The 13,693-nt window shown below is 41.3% G+C and overlaps 1 protein-coding gene across 1 annotated transcript in view; it reads left to right on the top strand.

The window, feature by feature from the left end:
• LOC124632486 (MAP kinase-activating death domain protein) overlaps positions 1-13,613 on the top strand; it is a 28,890-nt gene extending 15,277 nt beyond the window's left edge. The window contains exons 19-40 of the mRNA XM_047167337.1: positions 345-479; positions 602-658; positions 1,082-1,285; positions 1,433-1,607; positions 1,992-2,233; positions 2,702-2,860; positions 3,001-3,268; positions 3,369-3,496; positions 4,205-4,330; positions 4,878-5,043; positions 5,280-5,617; positions 5,850-5,991; positions 6,382-6,509; positions 6,769-6,894; positions 7,175-7,216; positions 8,189-8,197; positions 9,690-9,762; positions 10,495-10,541; positions 11,207-11,383; positions 11,492-11,821; positions 12,691-12,794; positions 12,919-13,613. Coding sequence (XP_047023293.1) covers positions 345-479; positions 602-658; positions 1,082-1,285; positions 1,433-1,607; positions 1,992-2,233; positions 2,702-2,860; positions 3,001-3,268; positions 3,369-3,496; positions 4,205-4,330; positions 4,878-5,043; positions 5,280-5,617; positions 5,850-5,991; positions 6,382-6,509; positions 6,769-6,894; positions 7,175-7,216; positions 8,189-8,197; positions 9,690-9,762; positions 10,495-10,541; positions 11,207-11,383; positions 11,492-11,821; positions 12,691-12,794; positions 12,919-13,171 — 3,429 coding nt within the window. The 3' untranslated portion in view covers positions 13,172-13,613. The remainder of the gene's footprint in view (positions 1-344; positions 480-601; positions 659-1,081; positions 1,286-1,432; positions 1,608-1,991; positions 2,234-2,701; positions 2,861-3,000; positions 3,269-3,368; positions 3,497-4,204; positions 4,331-4,877; positions 5,044-5,279; positions 5,618-5,849; positions 5,992-6,381; positions 6,510-6,768; positions 6,895-7,174; positions 7,217-8,188; positions 8,198-9,689; positions 9,763-10,494; positions 10,542-11,206; positions 11,384-11,491; positions 11,822-12,690; positions 12,795-12,918) is intronic.
• The last annotated feature ends 80 nt before the right edge of the window (positions 13,614-13,693 follow it).

Genomic DNA, 13,693 nt, shown 5'->3' with positions numbered 1-13,693 from the left:
ACACAAGACACACTCAATTCTGTTGTTATGTCATGAAAAAATAAGACATCCTTACATCTAGGAAAATTTATTACAGGCGAAAATTCACAAGCCTAGCACTTTATTTAAGTAGAGTGATTGACTTTTTTACTTTTTGCTTTTTTAAAGAAGACATCTTTCGCCGCACTTACATACGCTTCACAATATTGCAAAAACGTAGCTACACCAGTAGCGTGAGAGCTGGATCTAACCCTGAACAATTTACATATTCATTTATATAAAAAAACGACTTATTTAATTTGTTTTTGTTAATGAAATGACGCAATTATAACCTTTAGGAAATAAATCATATTTTTACATTTTAGAGCGTAAGTAGCGGTGTATCGCGACAAGCGTCACAATCATCCCTCTTGGAGCAATTTGCCGCACAAGCGAAAGAGTTGGTGAGGGAGACCACACGGCAAAGCAGTCAGGAAGGACTTCTCGCACACATGGATAAGGTAACGCAAAAATATAGAAAACATTTAATATTTAATGCACCTTTTAGTTTATTAATTTCTGTGTTTATTAACGTTTATAATTTATTTATGACAATATGTGTTACTTACTCAAACCAATAAAGAAGAAAGGAAAAGTAGCAGATGGAGAGGATAAGAAAATATTTGCGCCATTCGGTCAGGTACAGATCACCGTGTGGAGATAAACATCGACAACTTGTAGAAGCCGCATAGCATACACACTTTGTAGTCAGTAATATTTAGTAGCTTAGCCGGTCATTAAAATTTACTTAAAATTGCAGAACGCTAGTGAGAAAAAGTCACGTCATTTATTAAATCATTGCCTAGAATACTCCCTTATTCATTTACCAAAAAACCTGAGCTTGATTTGAGCTAGAAGTCGCTAACCGAATCTACATTTTATAGCATAGTGTGACAAGTTATCGAACTCACTACTTACAATAAAAACTGCTTGCTCATTCTATCACGGATACTTCTGATTAAACCAACAATATTTTTCATAGCTGAGTTTTTAACCATATTTGGAAATAAGTAACACCTGTAGTATAGAAACAATTCTTAAAAATTATTTTGGTTATCGACAGCTAACATTGCACGCGAAAAAGGCGGCAGAGGAAGCTTCGAAGAGTATGCATGAGGCATCTAAATCTGCGTTAGAAGCCAGTAAAACGGCCACTGCTGTGAGCAAGAACACTTTCGAAGACCTCACCTATGTCGGCAAGTCGACGTTGGGAGATCTTACTAAGAGTGCGAAGGAAGCTGCCGCTAAAAAAGGATTGTTGATGAAGGTTGGAACTCCATTTTCTTTATTTTTCAACACTAGAATTAAAAAAATATATAAAATAGTATTATTTGTTTTTTAAGTCTCTTCAGACCACTGCAGAACACTACATAATTGTTTTGTATGACTATATTTTCCATGTTTTTGCAAACAGGGTGAAAGCCAAGACTCGAACGGTAGCTCGAGTGCTCGCCGTGACTCCACAGCACTACAGACCACCAACTTGCTGACCGCTACGCATCGAGACTTCTTCTCTAACATTAGTTCTGATCTCAATGGGTTGGCTGCTTCCACTTCTAGCATGTTTAGCGACTTCTTTGGGAATAAAGGTAAGAAAATCAGAAATTGTTACCCAAATGGAAGTGAATTGATAACAACAAAAATTTTACAATTGTTGTAATATCCTGCTTAATTTGTGATTTCATTAGTAACTGTTCATCCGAAACACCCCATGTAGTTTAATTAATGGCGTCTTGGCCGATTGTCGGCCACTGCTGCTGTTCTCACAGCGTTTGTACAGACACAGGTGCACTCCCTTTTCCTTCACTGTCGTAGCCCGATGGGGCAGCGAGCCGAAACCGATCGACCGGAGAGAGATCAGGTGCAGGACCGACATTAACGTGCACTTCCTAGTCGTATATAATCTAAACAGTAACATAATCATTGACAAGAAGATCAATCTACTCCGCTATAAAACTGTTCCCATTCACCAGGCACCAAGCAACCTAAACCAGGCGAACAGGGTCGTGGTCCCGTCGGGTCAGGTGGGGCGGGTGGGGCGAGCGGGGCGACTGGGGGCGCGGCACTGGGGGCGTCGTTCGGTCCGTTCTCGCAGGGGGCGCGGGGGCTGGTGGCGCGGTCGCCGCTCATCCGCCACGCGCCGCCTGCGCCGCCGCCCGCGCCTCCGCATTCTCGGCCCTCTGCCAACACTGAGAACCAGGCCTTCCTTAATGATGTACGTATTGCAACACCACTGACTTTCAGGCCCAACTGCACGAATAGCATAAACTTCAGTCTTTCATAATACAACTTTTTACTTAACTTATGTACGTTGTACAGTTTCTTTGCAAACTTACTTTTTATGTAATTAACCAAGTTATTAATTTGTAACGGCGCAAGTTCACACTTGGTTAAATACTTTATGGAAACACAATTATGTCGGTAACACATAAGTTTCCAAGTTGAAAAATTGTCTTAAAGTAAACGACTTATAGGACTCAACGGCCTATAGGAATCTAGTTATAAGATTTAATATCCTATAGGAGAAATCCAATAGACGCTTTGATTAAGATTACTGGTCTCATAGCAGAATCTCCTAAGATCTTCTGCGCTAGAAGTATTTTCGATCCTATTATCTCTTTTTGTAAACAGGATAACTAGATACAATATCAATAACCTTTCAATGAACAATTGGGTATTACAGTTGGTTCAACACGTCCTGGAAGGCGAGGGCGTAGGGTGGCTGAAGTTAAACCGCCTCAAGAAGTTGATGGAAGACGAGTCCTACAGGAACATGGTGCTCAGCAAACTGAACAGGAACTTTAATAGGAAGGCCACTCCCAACGACAAAGTCGATGATGTGGTAAGTTTTTTATGTCTGCAGAAAAAATAAAATTTTATTTTTTCCACTTCGAATAGTATGTGTTATAAAAATTACAAACTCATATAGCAAAGGCATACTTTTTGACACCAAAGATAATATTATTCCAATTTTCCTTGTAGTTCGTGAGCAAGCCAGTGTGGAAAGGCATGCTGAAAGTGCTACAGGCAGTCGTCCACGGTCTCGAGCACACATACTCGAACTTCGGCCTCGGCGGTATGGCTTCAGTGTTCCAACTAGCTGAGATGGCACACACACACTACTGGAGCAAGGAGATCGCGGGCCTAGAACATGGGGGCATGGCTGGCTCCGCACTTATGGACCACTATGGACGACAAGACCTGGAAACCCCATCTTCCTCACCATCATCAAGGAAAAGCTCACAATCGGGTGCGTCCCAAAATTATCAGATTTTGTTCTGTCACTAAACCTGTCAAATTGTCTCTGGTCCTTTTATCCGCAAAGTAATTTCGTGTCTTGTTGTCATTAGATGTCCCGGTGGTAAACTATCCTGAAATGGATTCTTCTGAAGCGCAGAGTACTACAGAAATGTTTAAAGATATGCTGAACCAAAAGAGGAATTTACTTTTCAGTAAATTAACGTCGTTTGACTCAGATGTAAGTGTTTAATCGATGTTGGTGTTTTAATAAGTGTTGCTAAACTGTTGCATGTTCTTGTCGCTCTCAACTTAACTATGTCAAAACTATATCTATCTATTTGCATACAAAGAAGAAATACATAAAAACTCTTCAGCATGTCAGCAGTCAATGGTGTTATATAAAATCCCTTTGGTACTTATGTTTGATTTAAAATTATAAACTTCACCTTGTTTATGCTTAGAGCGATGGTGTGTTGCTATACTTCTATTTTCAGCTCCAGTGTTACTTCATACAAAATATACTTTTATTCATTATATAAATATTTGATACACTTACACAATCATCCCAATATAATTTTCTTGTACCAACTGGTCTTTAACTGACTTAAATGAGCAAGGTATGTTACTTCCAGCATGATTGTGATACGTATACTAAACTACTGTATTTATGTCGTAGAATAATGTAAATACAAATTGTTAGTAAATATTAAGCTAGTCTGTTGGAGTTGTAAGTAAAATGTAACATGTTTCTCGTCACCTCACTTCTAATCAAACAGCAGGCCCAAATTATTTTTTGCGCACGATATTTTTGCGAGTATTAGAAGAGAATTCAATTATTCAATTATCGAGGCCTTCTTGCTCGAGTTAGTCGGTTAGTCGGCAGCTGTTGATTAGTGTGCGTGTGCCATGCGACATGGTACAGGCGGGTTGTTTGTGTGCGTGGCAGGCCCCTCCCTCGTCGGACTGCTCGGCCGACGAGAGCGGCTCGATCACCACCAACCGAGCCAATATCTACGACCATCGCGCCTCCTTTAAGTCCAACCTCTCTGACACTGACGTCATGTTCCTCAATGTAAGTCCTAGAGCGATTTGTAGTGACCCGTCTTACACGCTTACTGAGCTTCAATACAGCGAACAAATAGCCGAAATATTGGAACATTTTACTCGAAATTTAATGAAACGGCTATCAAAGCTGCAGTATTTAGATTTGCATGATACGTGTCTATTAAAAGTATAATAAGTTGGTAGACATTTCGTATTCTTCGAAACCTAACTCAGACTACTAGTCAGTCTACTTAGAAATTAGTATATATCATTTCCTCATATTTTATTTTTAGGTGCAGAAATTAAGTACTAGCTGAATTTCTTACACTAGGCCTAATACTAGGCTAAGAGTATCAGATGAACATTTATACGCACAGTGTTAGATTGTTAAAACTGTAGAATCACTGCGCCACGGAATAATATAAATGGAGAGTGCCAATATTAGAAACATGCGGCTAGATGACAAAAACGAACAGAGATTTGACGGACATCTTTTAAATCGATGCATGCGCATTTTTTTATTACGAATATATTAGAAGTGTTATCGAAAGCTATAAGATTGTGGTCTGATATAGGTGAACCGTGGTACGAGTGGGCAGGCGTCGGGCAAGCCCCGCGCGGCTAGCGTGTTCTCGTCCAAGTCGTCCGTGAGCGGCTACCGGCCGCCCGTCGGTGTGCCCGTCACCTCGCCCATCACGTCGCCCGATACCACCCGCACGTACCTCTACCAGGGACTTATTGGTAAATCTACATTATCTATTAATAGTAACGCTGCTATGGCAATGATAAACTATCGGCTGATCTGTCCTTAGTTGACACCATCACCTAAATGGAAGTTTTTCGAACACGGGGAGTGTTCGAAACACAATTTAACAAGCAATGTGTTCGTTGAAAAGTAAATGCAAAAATACCTAAATTCTTCAAATTTTTTGTATAACATAATAATTGCAATCTAATAGCTATCTTCTTCATTCAAGGCAAAGAAAGATCAAATCTCTGGGACCAAATGCAATTCTGGGAGGACGCGTTCTTAGACGCGGTCAGCCAGGAACGCGACATGATCGGCATGGACCAAGGTGCTAACGAGATGATGGAACGCTACAAATGCTTGAGTGAAACGGAACGCAAGAGACTCGAACATGAGGAAGATCGACTTCTGTCAACAGCACTTTATAATCTTACGGCAGCAATGGTATTGTTAGGCGTGGTGCCTGATACCGTGCGCGGGAAAGTGCGCCGTCTACTCGCAAAGAGTCACATTGGACTCGTGTACAGCCAGGAGGTTAATCATCTACTCGACGTCGTACATACACTGGTGAGTATGTTTTACTGTTATTCTTTAGGATTTTAAGGCAAATAGGTGTGGCATAAACAATTTTGAAAATTGCTCTCAATTATTGCTCAGCCTGAGTGCACAGAGATTCATTCCGATTTTCAAAAACAACCCTATTCTGTCATTTAGCGAGTACTGGCAATAAACATATCGATTCACCAAAATTTGAAATAGGAACGCACACATTGTAGATGATTTTTTTACAATGATATAGCACGGCAACGACATCGAACTGAAGCCGCTGGGGTCGCGGCTGCTGCGGCGCGCGTCGTTCACCGTGCACGAGGCCGACGCCGCCGGCGAGCTGCGCTTCATGGAGGTGCGGGACGACGGGCTCGTACTGCGCTCCACGCAAGGTAACTCAGTCCGTGATAGCACTCATCGCATAACTAAGTAGTAAGAAAGTCCCTCAGAAGTAAGTCAGGAACCTCGCGCTTGCGCAGTAGTGTTTTGTACGTCACTATATGTTAACATGTGCAAACGTTGTTGGGGCAAGTTATTTAAGGCAGTGTCGCGGTTCTCGAGAAGTGTCGGAAGACTCTTGAGGCGCGAGACTTTAGCTACTCTTCATTTGTGAGATGACCTCACAAGTACCTACCCCCTGAATATAAACTGCAGCCTACTTCTCAACGAAATAATGCCGTCTTCCAAAAATTTTTTTTTTCTTCTTACAACATACATTTTTATTCATACACATTTGTATATAAATAAACACACATACCAACAGATAAATACTTCGTTTTCAGGTACCATCGTGGAGAGATGGTGGTATGAGAGGCTGGTCAACATGACCTACAGTCCGAAGATACGAGTCTTGTGCCTTTGGAGGAAGAACGGCGGTCAGACGCAGCTACATAAGTACTACACCAAGAAGGTATGTGAATCTATATATATATGCAATTTGAAGATACTCTACCAAAGTATTGTAGAGTTAAACTTAATTGATCTTAGCACGAAGTTTGCCATATATTATAAAATATAAGTAAAAAGAAATCACAATTTTTTTCGGTGGGTGGTATGGTACACTATATTAAATAACTCTACCAGTATACATTATGAAATACATATATGTGTATACGGAATGGGCCCATTATTTTACATGTTCTAACATAGAACGAACGTTATATTTGCAGTGCAAAGCGCTGTACTACTGCATCAAAGAAGCGATGGAGAAGAGCGGTCGGCGACAGGACGCAGCCGAGTTAGGTGGCGAATTCCCCATACAGGACTGCGCCACCGGGGAGGGCGGCCTTATACAGGTGACGTCACTATACTGAACACACGTTTTTGGTATCCCTAGTTTTTTTATTTCTTGGTAAAAATTCTAGCTCCTTTTTGTAAGTGCTTAGTCAGTACCCTTAAAAAGTTAAGGACCGACGGTTTTGATCACATTAATTAAGAGGATATTCTAAATACGTTACAATGAAATCAAAGCCAAATAACAGCCAATGTCAACCAACTTCATAAGTATAAGGGGACGAAGTAAAACTCTTCAATATATTAAAAATCTGTATTTTTATAATAATTTTTGATTGCAAGGTGTGCATGGAAGGCGTCGGGCTTCTGTTCCACCACAGCAAGGTACGTATCTACGCTTTTTGTGTGTCCGTCTCTTTTTGTCAGCTTATTTATGTTATAATCATATATAAGTCAATGATAATGTACCAAAACCTCCGAGTCGGAGTATTTGCAACTAGTTTTGGTTATTATCATGTTTGTTCGACCAGGTAAGATATTTGTCAGTGTGTATGCTTGAATTGGGAAGTGTCGATACAACTGAGTGATTACGACATAGAATGTTGTACAAGCCGCTGTACGACAGTCTATAGTACATCAGCGTGCGCCAATGCTTCATTGTATCAATATTGTATCGGTGCCGTTAGCGCGTTGTTTATCGTACCTTATTATGAAGCTTCTCTATCCAACAAGACAAGTTTACCTTCTAGTATTATACAGGCACAGAACGAGTTAATAGTAGAATTAATATTTACTAAAAGTATCGTAAAAGAACTTAATCCATCATTTTTCAGTCGATGCCCCACATAATTATGCCTAGTTTTAAAGTTCTCATCCTCATAAAACTTATCCGAACGCAAGGACCACTCAAACTTTCCTATTTGAATTTCACTTCGTTTTTTTCTCTGAATATTTTTTCTCATAATATATTTATATAATATCTATATATCTATTTTATTTGAAATTCAGGTGATTTTGCATTTACTAATTCCGTATTATTGTCGACAAAGCTTAGGTCTAATTAAGACCCAGTATTTTTGCCCTTAAATATCCTTATCTACTATTCGATGTAATAGTTTAGATTATTTTTTTACATTTAAGAGTTCCCGTTGTCCATCTGATATACGTTCTATACGTCCATACGACTTGTGCATGTGCTATTTGTCTGCAACACCCGTACATCGCTGGAGTGTGGGCCGGCGTCGCTCCGCTAGGAACTTTTGAGATGGTCCTTGACACGCGCTCGGCCTCAACTAATCTCATGTTTTTGTCTGTTCTACTCTCTCCGGACACCGAACACGCGCCGCTGCGCAAAAGGATTTCGAGGTACACAGTGGTTCATTCATAGTAATGGCTGGCTCTTACGATGATCGACACGACCTTTATGACCTTAAACATTTAGTCACGGTCACGTGAGAATCGCATCTAGCGATGATCGTTCGAGGTCGTAGGGCTTTACTTGTAGTTTTGAGGCTTACAGATTGTTTTTAGCCGTTGTTAGCGTTGTATTAGTTCTCCCGAGTGCGGCGAGCGCCGAAGCGCTGTCGTGCATGCACATAGACGCCCTTTGTTTATTATCTGTTTATATTAACGCACCCGACAGCTTGCATTCGTATCGTGGATCGTCCGGCGAGCGGTCTCGATCTTTCGCTCTCGCACATTGTGTCGAGATTTAGTTCGTTCGTCCCCTATCACCCGGAACCATAGCGAGCGTCCCGTCAGCGCTAAAGCTTAACGGACGCGAGTCACGAGGTCAGTCGTAGAGCATTCGCCATCTCACAAGTTCCGGTGCGGCCCGGGCTGCCTGCACCCGCACCCGCCCGCACCCGCCCGCACCCGCCCGCACCCGCCCTCACCGCACCTGACCTCGCACCGCACTCCCGCCGCCTCCCGACCCTCGCTCTGCTCGATGTCTCTACCTGCAGGAACTTACTCAAGCCACTTCCATTCCGCATTACTAGATTGTCACGCCATGTTTGTGCTCCAGATCAGCTGCGGGACAATTTAGTAATAAGGAATCGATGAAGATGCATGCGTTATAGTATTTTACGACCAATATATACGATACACTAACCGTTTGGTAGACGAAGTCAGGTTTAATTATCGACGTTAGTGTATTGGTCTCCGATCCGCGTATTGCATGGATGCGCGCATGTTTTGTTTTTCCTTTGAAGATATTTTCTTTTACGATTAATCAATGTATCCTAAAAATCCAAAGGAAAAGCATATGCTTCTTTATTTTATCGAGATGTAGATGATGCTTGTAAGCAATGTGTTTACCCAATGCATGTTTGATTTAAGTTTATTTTACTGTTGTGTAGATTTGCATTGATTGTGTGTGATAGTTATGTAATTAATAGAAGTTTGTTTGGAGATAGTGTAGGTTTTTAAACCGGAATGAAAGGAAAATAATTATAATAAATAAATAATATTACAAGCTGATATGACTTATGCATCGTGATTTTCATACCACTCGCGTTACCTAATCAGAAGGGTAGTTGCATAAAAATGTAGGTATTACCTACTAATAAATTAAGAAAAAAATCATAACAATGTTCACCTTACCTAGACGACCTTATAATAAACTCCCTTGGTAAGTTCAATAGCCATGGTTTTAAGTGAAATGCCATGAAACAATGAATAAAGTGTGTGAAGGAAGAACTGTGCCAAGAACTAAAATTGTATAAAACTATTGCTCATCACTATATCGCTTTCCTTAGCCTTACGCCACCTAGATGTGCACGACTGTTCCAACGTTTGATATATCTCATAGGTTATTGCAAAAGTTTTTATAACACTGGGAATATCTGTGTTGCAGTTTTTCGTGCGGCTGGATCACATTCGCAAGTGCTTCACTCAGAATGGCGGTATCTTCGTTTTAGAAGAATTTAGTAAGTTTCTAGTAGTTTATACAAGCTGTTGATATGCATCCGTGCCATAGTCAAGGACGTAATTATACTAATGATTCTCAACCCAAATCAACAAAAAAATTGGTACGAAAATTTTTGATTTTAATTTTTTTTTCGGAAATTCGTCAATGCCACCTACCCGTTTTCAAACTCGGCGCGTGTGTTACTGGTCTCAAAACTGTGCTGCGCCCTCACACAAACGCAAACACAAAGCATACCTACGCAACGATCACTCGTGAATTTCATTCATAAAATTGGATTATTTCTGAAATACTATGACATTACAATGACATAAAAAGCAGCGCATATTAACTATTTCCCGTTAACTGTAATTCCAATCGATTATTTCTGTATTTTATGTCCTCCTCCTGAAGTATGGCACAAATGCAAATCAACACCTTGTATAGTACTTAATAAGCATTCTTTAAAATTATTTATGTTCTAATCTCATGCATAAATAGCATCTTAAGAAATAGAACTGGCTCTTGGTAATTGTGCTGAAGAATGTTAAATATATTTTTGCTATTCAGTATATTTATCACTCTCAGTATTGACTTGTACGTATACACTACCCATAGGTAACGATTTATTAAATAACTTTCCTCTTAGTTACTTAAAATCAAAATTCCTAACAGTGATAAGTATTGGTATAATTTGTACCAATGTCAATAAGTTTTTCTTATTTGTGCTGAAGACATACTCTTTACGTTTCAGATCCCAAAACAAGGCAAATTATACAAAGGAAATATAAATCAGTAATGGTAAGCACGTTTCAGTATTATGTATTTATTGAGTAGTTATTGTTCTTCAATCCACTTTCCGTTTGTTTTTATTCATTGATTATGTTTGTGTTGATGTTATGTTTTAGGCTGAAAAAGTAGTGCTTGATCTTCATCGTTTCTTCTCCTTGTGGCTTTCCCGTTACTTTGTTGAGAGCAGTGGATATGAATTAAATGTTACACCTTGCGTCTCATAGCTCATACCTACCGTTCACAATCACCGATGTACGTACCAACGACACGTGTTTGTTTTTTTATTTGAAACTATTTTTTTTCCGCACATCATTGTTTTAACCTCGCACGCTATATCGGTAAGGCTATGCATGCAAATTATAACTTAATTATATTTCAGGGCCGTACCAAGTGTAGGTAAGTATTTACTTGCTATACATTAACTTGCCTTGCCAGTACCGCTACACTCTCTCCGCTATAAATGACACCCTTTGGCTCAAGAGTAGGTGGCTCAGCAACACTTCAGTATTAATTCTGCAATGACAAGTGCTGACCACTCAATGCCCATAGATTACAAAGCTGCTCTTAGGATATGCAACTCCGATTTATCCGGGCATATTATCAATTTATCAAGTTATTTTTTTCAGTGTGATAAGTATGATAACTTAATAAAATTGTTTGCTATATAATTACAGGCGGATCAAATATGTTACGCGGTGCTTTGTGTATTCTCGTACTTCGCGGCGGGTCAGGAACAAAAGAAAGCGATATTAGAGCAAGCGGCCCGCGTGCCGCCCGCCGCGCACGAGTGCCTCGCGCCCGCCGCCGCCACTAAGCATGACGCCGACGCGCGGAGGAAAACCAGCCCACAGGTTACTGTTTAAGTCTTATTTTATTATGCACCAATGTTTTAAAAATACATATATAGTTACAGTTTATATTATTATGTAAGTATTCATACATCTTTATGACTCTTTCAGGCGGAGAAACGTTCTCCAGTGAGACGAGCTGGTGAGGCCAGGTCTCCGGGTAAGGCCGAGCCTACCGATTTTAGAGAAATGGCAGAGCGGCAGCAGATTCGAAGTGGAGGTGCTGTTCCTCATTCCACTGATCGCGTGGGAACGGAGAAGGGTCCAGGAGAGCGTGCCGGTGGCGAGCGCGGGGCTGACGCGCGGCCCACCCGCGCCGACACGTCGCCCGCGCCGCGCCGGCCGCCGCCGCCCGCGCTGCCCGCGCCGGCCGCGCCGCCGCCGCGCCTCGCCCGCGCGCACTCGCACGCGGCGCCGGCGCGACCGCCCGACCCGCCACTCGTCAGTATCATTATAACTTTTCAACTATTTCATGGCGAGACTTTTCCGTATGTTAAACGATAAAATTTAAAAACAAAAAAACACGCTTTAAAAAATTACAAAATAATTCGGATATTTAGCTTGATGATAGAAAGCGAGGAGCGTATTCTGTTTACGTGTTTTTTAGTTTTTCAACTATTATTTTAATACTTTTGTAGATTTAAGTCACGTGGCACGTGGAGAGTAAACCCTTTCTTTTGATACCCACATCATGCGGGTGCATTTCACACAGCCAGTCCGCCATCTTGGGGAGGCCGCCATATTGGATTTGTAGTGACATTTCTTAGCTAGTCATGTATTGTCATCAGAACACAGAGCGTGTGCAAAATTTTATCCTAATCGAAGACCGAGAAGTAGGTCAAATTAAGAATCCAAGATTTTCTTACCTAATGGATATAAGCGCGTTTAAAAATAGAAGTACCTACAATATTTAAATTTACCATTACCATTTTGGAATTTGCACATTGCTCTAGTTCTGTGGTCATGTCGTCAGTGTGTCCCTGTGTAAAGAAAATGAAAACTGAAAAAGATTTCGAGAGTTAACTGAGATTTAGGACTGTTTTTCCTAAGCCATTTCATATTAGTTATGTGCGAAGCGTGTTAGCGTGTGATAGACGAAGATCGCAGCGCGGAACGTGGCAAAAAATTTAAGTTAATCTGGATGAATTGTCTTGCACAGTGTAAAAATAACAAACATAAAATAATAAAGCATACCTACATGCAATAATACATAGTTGATAGTCTCCAAAAAATTCCAATGCCTCCATTCGTAGATTTAGCTCAATAATGGTTGAATACAAAATTTACTCACTTTTACTGTTTGTTTACAGATTCCACCTCGTGTTGGAACAACGGGTACGCGGCCTGTGGGCCCGCCGCCGGCTCTGCCGCCGCGCCAGCTGTCTGCAGCAGCAGACGTTGGTTCTGCGCCAAGGTGAGCGTCCTCGCTCCTTCAGTTACGTACGGAGACCTGTACTCGTCTGCCGTACAGCGATATTATCTTTTAGTACTAGAAAGGATTCGTGCGGACCTAAAAGCGCTGATCACGCTTGTCGCAGAGGCGCAGCGCGTGGGAGCGAGCCGGCGGGAATGAGCAGCGGGGCGGGCGGCGGGGCTGGTGGCGCGGGCGGCGGCAGCGGGGCTGGTGGCGCGGGCGGCGGCGGCGGGACGCGGCGAGCCCCGCCTCAGAGACAGGGCTCAGTGACGGCACCTTTCGCGTCGACGAATCCTTTCACTTCCCCGCGCCACGCCGAGTTCGTGATACCGCAGCGGAACAACGTGCGACGCTCCTCTACTACTGATAAAAGTTAACTACATCAGAGGATCCGTTGTTTTGTCCTTAGAAGTGTGTCCGTACTAAAAACCCATCCTTCCCTGTTTCAAACTAGCCAGTAGCATTTCGTGTATAGCCCGCTGTTGTACTACGTCAGTGACTTTATGTAAACTGGTAGAGCTTGAAAAATATATGTATTAAAAACCGACACGAAGCAATAATTTGTATTTCTCAGGATTTGTAAATATTAACCGTTTTTTGGTACCCGCAAAATCAAAAGTCCTAATAAAGAAAAGAGTAATTGGCGGGAAAGTGCTGTGAGATGTACAAAGTTATTATTATATTGCGTTGTAATGCCGCTTATTAAAGCTGTCCTGATATGAATGATAACCATATCTATATATTGTTACTAAAATATTGAGTCATTGTTACTCGATACAGATATATAAAATTAAAATAAATTTAATTATGCACGGCAAACTTTGTTTCTTTTCCCTATAATAATGTGGATTAATTAACACAGTAGTCACATGCTTCTTTGTAAATATGGAAGGCTTCTA

Source organism: Helicoverpa zea, chromosome 8 (genome assembly GCF_022581195.2).
Source record: "Helicoverpa zea isolate HzStark_Cry1AcR chromosome 8, ilHelZeax1.1, whole genome shotgun sequence".
Classification (NCBI taxonomy): Eukaryota; Metazoa; Arthropoda; class Insecta; order Lepidoptera; family Noctuidae; genus Helicoverpa; species Helicoverpa zea.
Note: the sequence above shows the minus strand (reverse complement) of the source record. Positions and strands in the feature narration are given on the sequence as shown.